This window comes from Aplysia californica, unplaced genomic scaffold, assembly GCF_000002075.1.
Source record: "Aplysia californica isolate F4 #8 unplaced genomic scaffold, AplCal3.0 scaffold01397, whole genome shotgun sequence".
Classification (NCBI taxonomy): Eukaryota; Metazoa; Mollusca; class Gastropoda; order Aplysiida; family Aplysiidae; genus Aplysia; species Aplysia californica.
Window position 1 is genome coordinate 19,433 of NW_004798667.1, and position 2,042 is coordinate 21,474.

General features: G+C 42.2%; 1 protein-coding gene across 1 annotated transcript in view; it reads left to right on the forward strand.

Moving 5' to 3' along the window:
* LOC101845747 (leucine-rich repeat protein soc-2) overlaps nt 1-2,042 on the forward strand; it is a gene marked incomplete at its 5' end in the record, with an annotated part of 45,855 nt that overhangs the window by 7,286 nt on the left and 36,527 nt on the right. Inside the window, 1 exon segment of the mRNA XM_013090658.2 lies at nt 165-288. Coding sequence (XP_012946112.1) covers nt 165-288 — 124 coding nt within the window.

Consider the following 2,042-nt stretch of genomic DNA (forward strand, 5'->3'; position numbering starts at 1 on the left):
CCTCCTTTCTCCTCCCTCAACACCCCACACTCTACACCCCCTCAACATATTCTACCTTACTTCTCTTACCACTTTTCTTCCATCCACACCCCCTCCCCAAACCTTTCTTACCACCTCCCACCCCCAATACCCCGTCATCAACCCACTCGCACCCACCCAACCAGTAACCTGACTCACCTGGAATTGTGCATGCTGGGACTGGACGAGTTACCTCCCGCGCTCTTCAACTGTCGCCTGCTCAAGGTTCTCAACCTCTCTGACAACAACCTGCAGACACTGTCCGATCAGGTGAGTCTTATGCACACTGCACACTGAACACATTTTCCTCAGACACCCTGTTTGATATAATGGTTCGATATATTTCAAGACAGCCAGATTTTCCTTTGTGGAGAAGCAAAAGCTATCATTTTGGTACTATTTGTTTATACAAACGAAACTATCCTTTTTGGTAAGTGTTTTATGGCGCTCATAACTGTATAAGATCATATGAGCCCGTATGACACATTAAACTTTTAGTTGGTAGGAAATTTTTTATTTTGCCCGGCTGTCGGCCGAAGCCTACTCTTATCGATTTTGGACCACGAAGGGGTCTTTAACGTGCACTACTTGTGCACGGGCTTCCGTGTTTTTCGCCCTTATCCGAGAAGGCTTGGTGTTAGATCTTACCTACAATACGATCAGGGGGGTGGCTGAAAGGCAGAAGTAAGAAGGAGCCACGGAGTTGCAGTAGAAAGGCTGCAGAAAGAGTCAGGAGCCCAAAGGATGGGGCAAAGGAGATGAAGGGGTGGGGGGCAGGAAATGGAGACGAAAGCAGACGACAGAACATTCATAGAAAGCAGAAAAGGATGTGAAAGGAGAAAATTTTAGAGAAGAACATTTTCCGTCGCTGTCAGGATTCGAACCCGGGACCTATTGAATGAAAGGCGAACATCCTTACCTCTGGACCACAGGAACCCCCGAACCTATCCAAAACAGCCTTTAATTGTTGAGGAAAAAGTTATTGTCTTAGAGGAGTGAACGTATTGGACAGTGCCATTGTGTATTTTAAAAACTTAGTAGACTAGTAGAAAGTGATGGTTTTTTACAGGGTGATTGTCTTGGACAAGTAGCGGTTTTTAGATCACAAATGTATTTACACCGAATTTGAATATTTTAACTTTTTAGCATTTTAAAGTAAATTAGTTAGCCAGTCGTGAAGTGAACTTTCGCAGAGGTGAACAACTTGTGTTTCGCGCGCTCATATGACCTTAGCAGTTGCGAGCGCCGTAAAACCTTATACTATACATACATACAAGTAGCGGTGGGAGCAGGTTTGAAAGTGTCTTATTAAAATTTTGATTTTCGTTAATCTGATCATAGACTTGTTTTATAATCTAGACCGTGCTCTCTGACGTAAATCCAATTCATAGAGAGTGCACATCGTTTAAATTCAATTTGGAACCAAGGGAAGGGTAAGGATGAAAAGGTACCACTCACAAATGTTTTTTCCTTCATTTGAACGCATGTGGTGCTTCGTCGTGGAGTTTTTAAAGAGCGCAAAGTGCGGCGTCCATGACATTGCGTGTTCTAAGATATTATAATTCAAGTAAGTGAGTTTGTTACCTTTGAGAGCGGCTAAACTTTCTTTCATGGATAGGGAAAAGCTACCATCCTGAGGAACAATTTTATGATGGGTGATAAGATAAATGATAAGATGATACTTTATTGCCCCAGTGGTAAATGTTTCTTGAAATGAATAAACATATCAAACATGTTTGAGCTTCTGAGTCATGATCAGATTCATGAATTTTAAATCGTGGCCAACAACTAATCAGAAGGCTATTAAAAGTCGTGTGACAATAGGGGTTCACATATTCTTTTCTTTGCTCTCGAAATGCAATAGGCCCTAAAACACTTCTGGGTAAAATTTGATGCGATGTTGCATCTATCTGGTATAATTATTTATTGTGCACACTGGCCAGCGCCATTTTCCGACTGCATCCGATCTGATCTGATCACACAGATCATATTCATTTCTGACCAAAGGGGCATCCGTTCTTAAT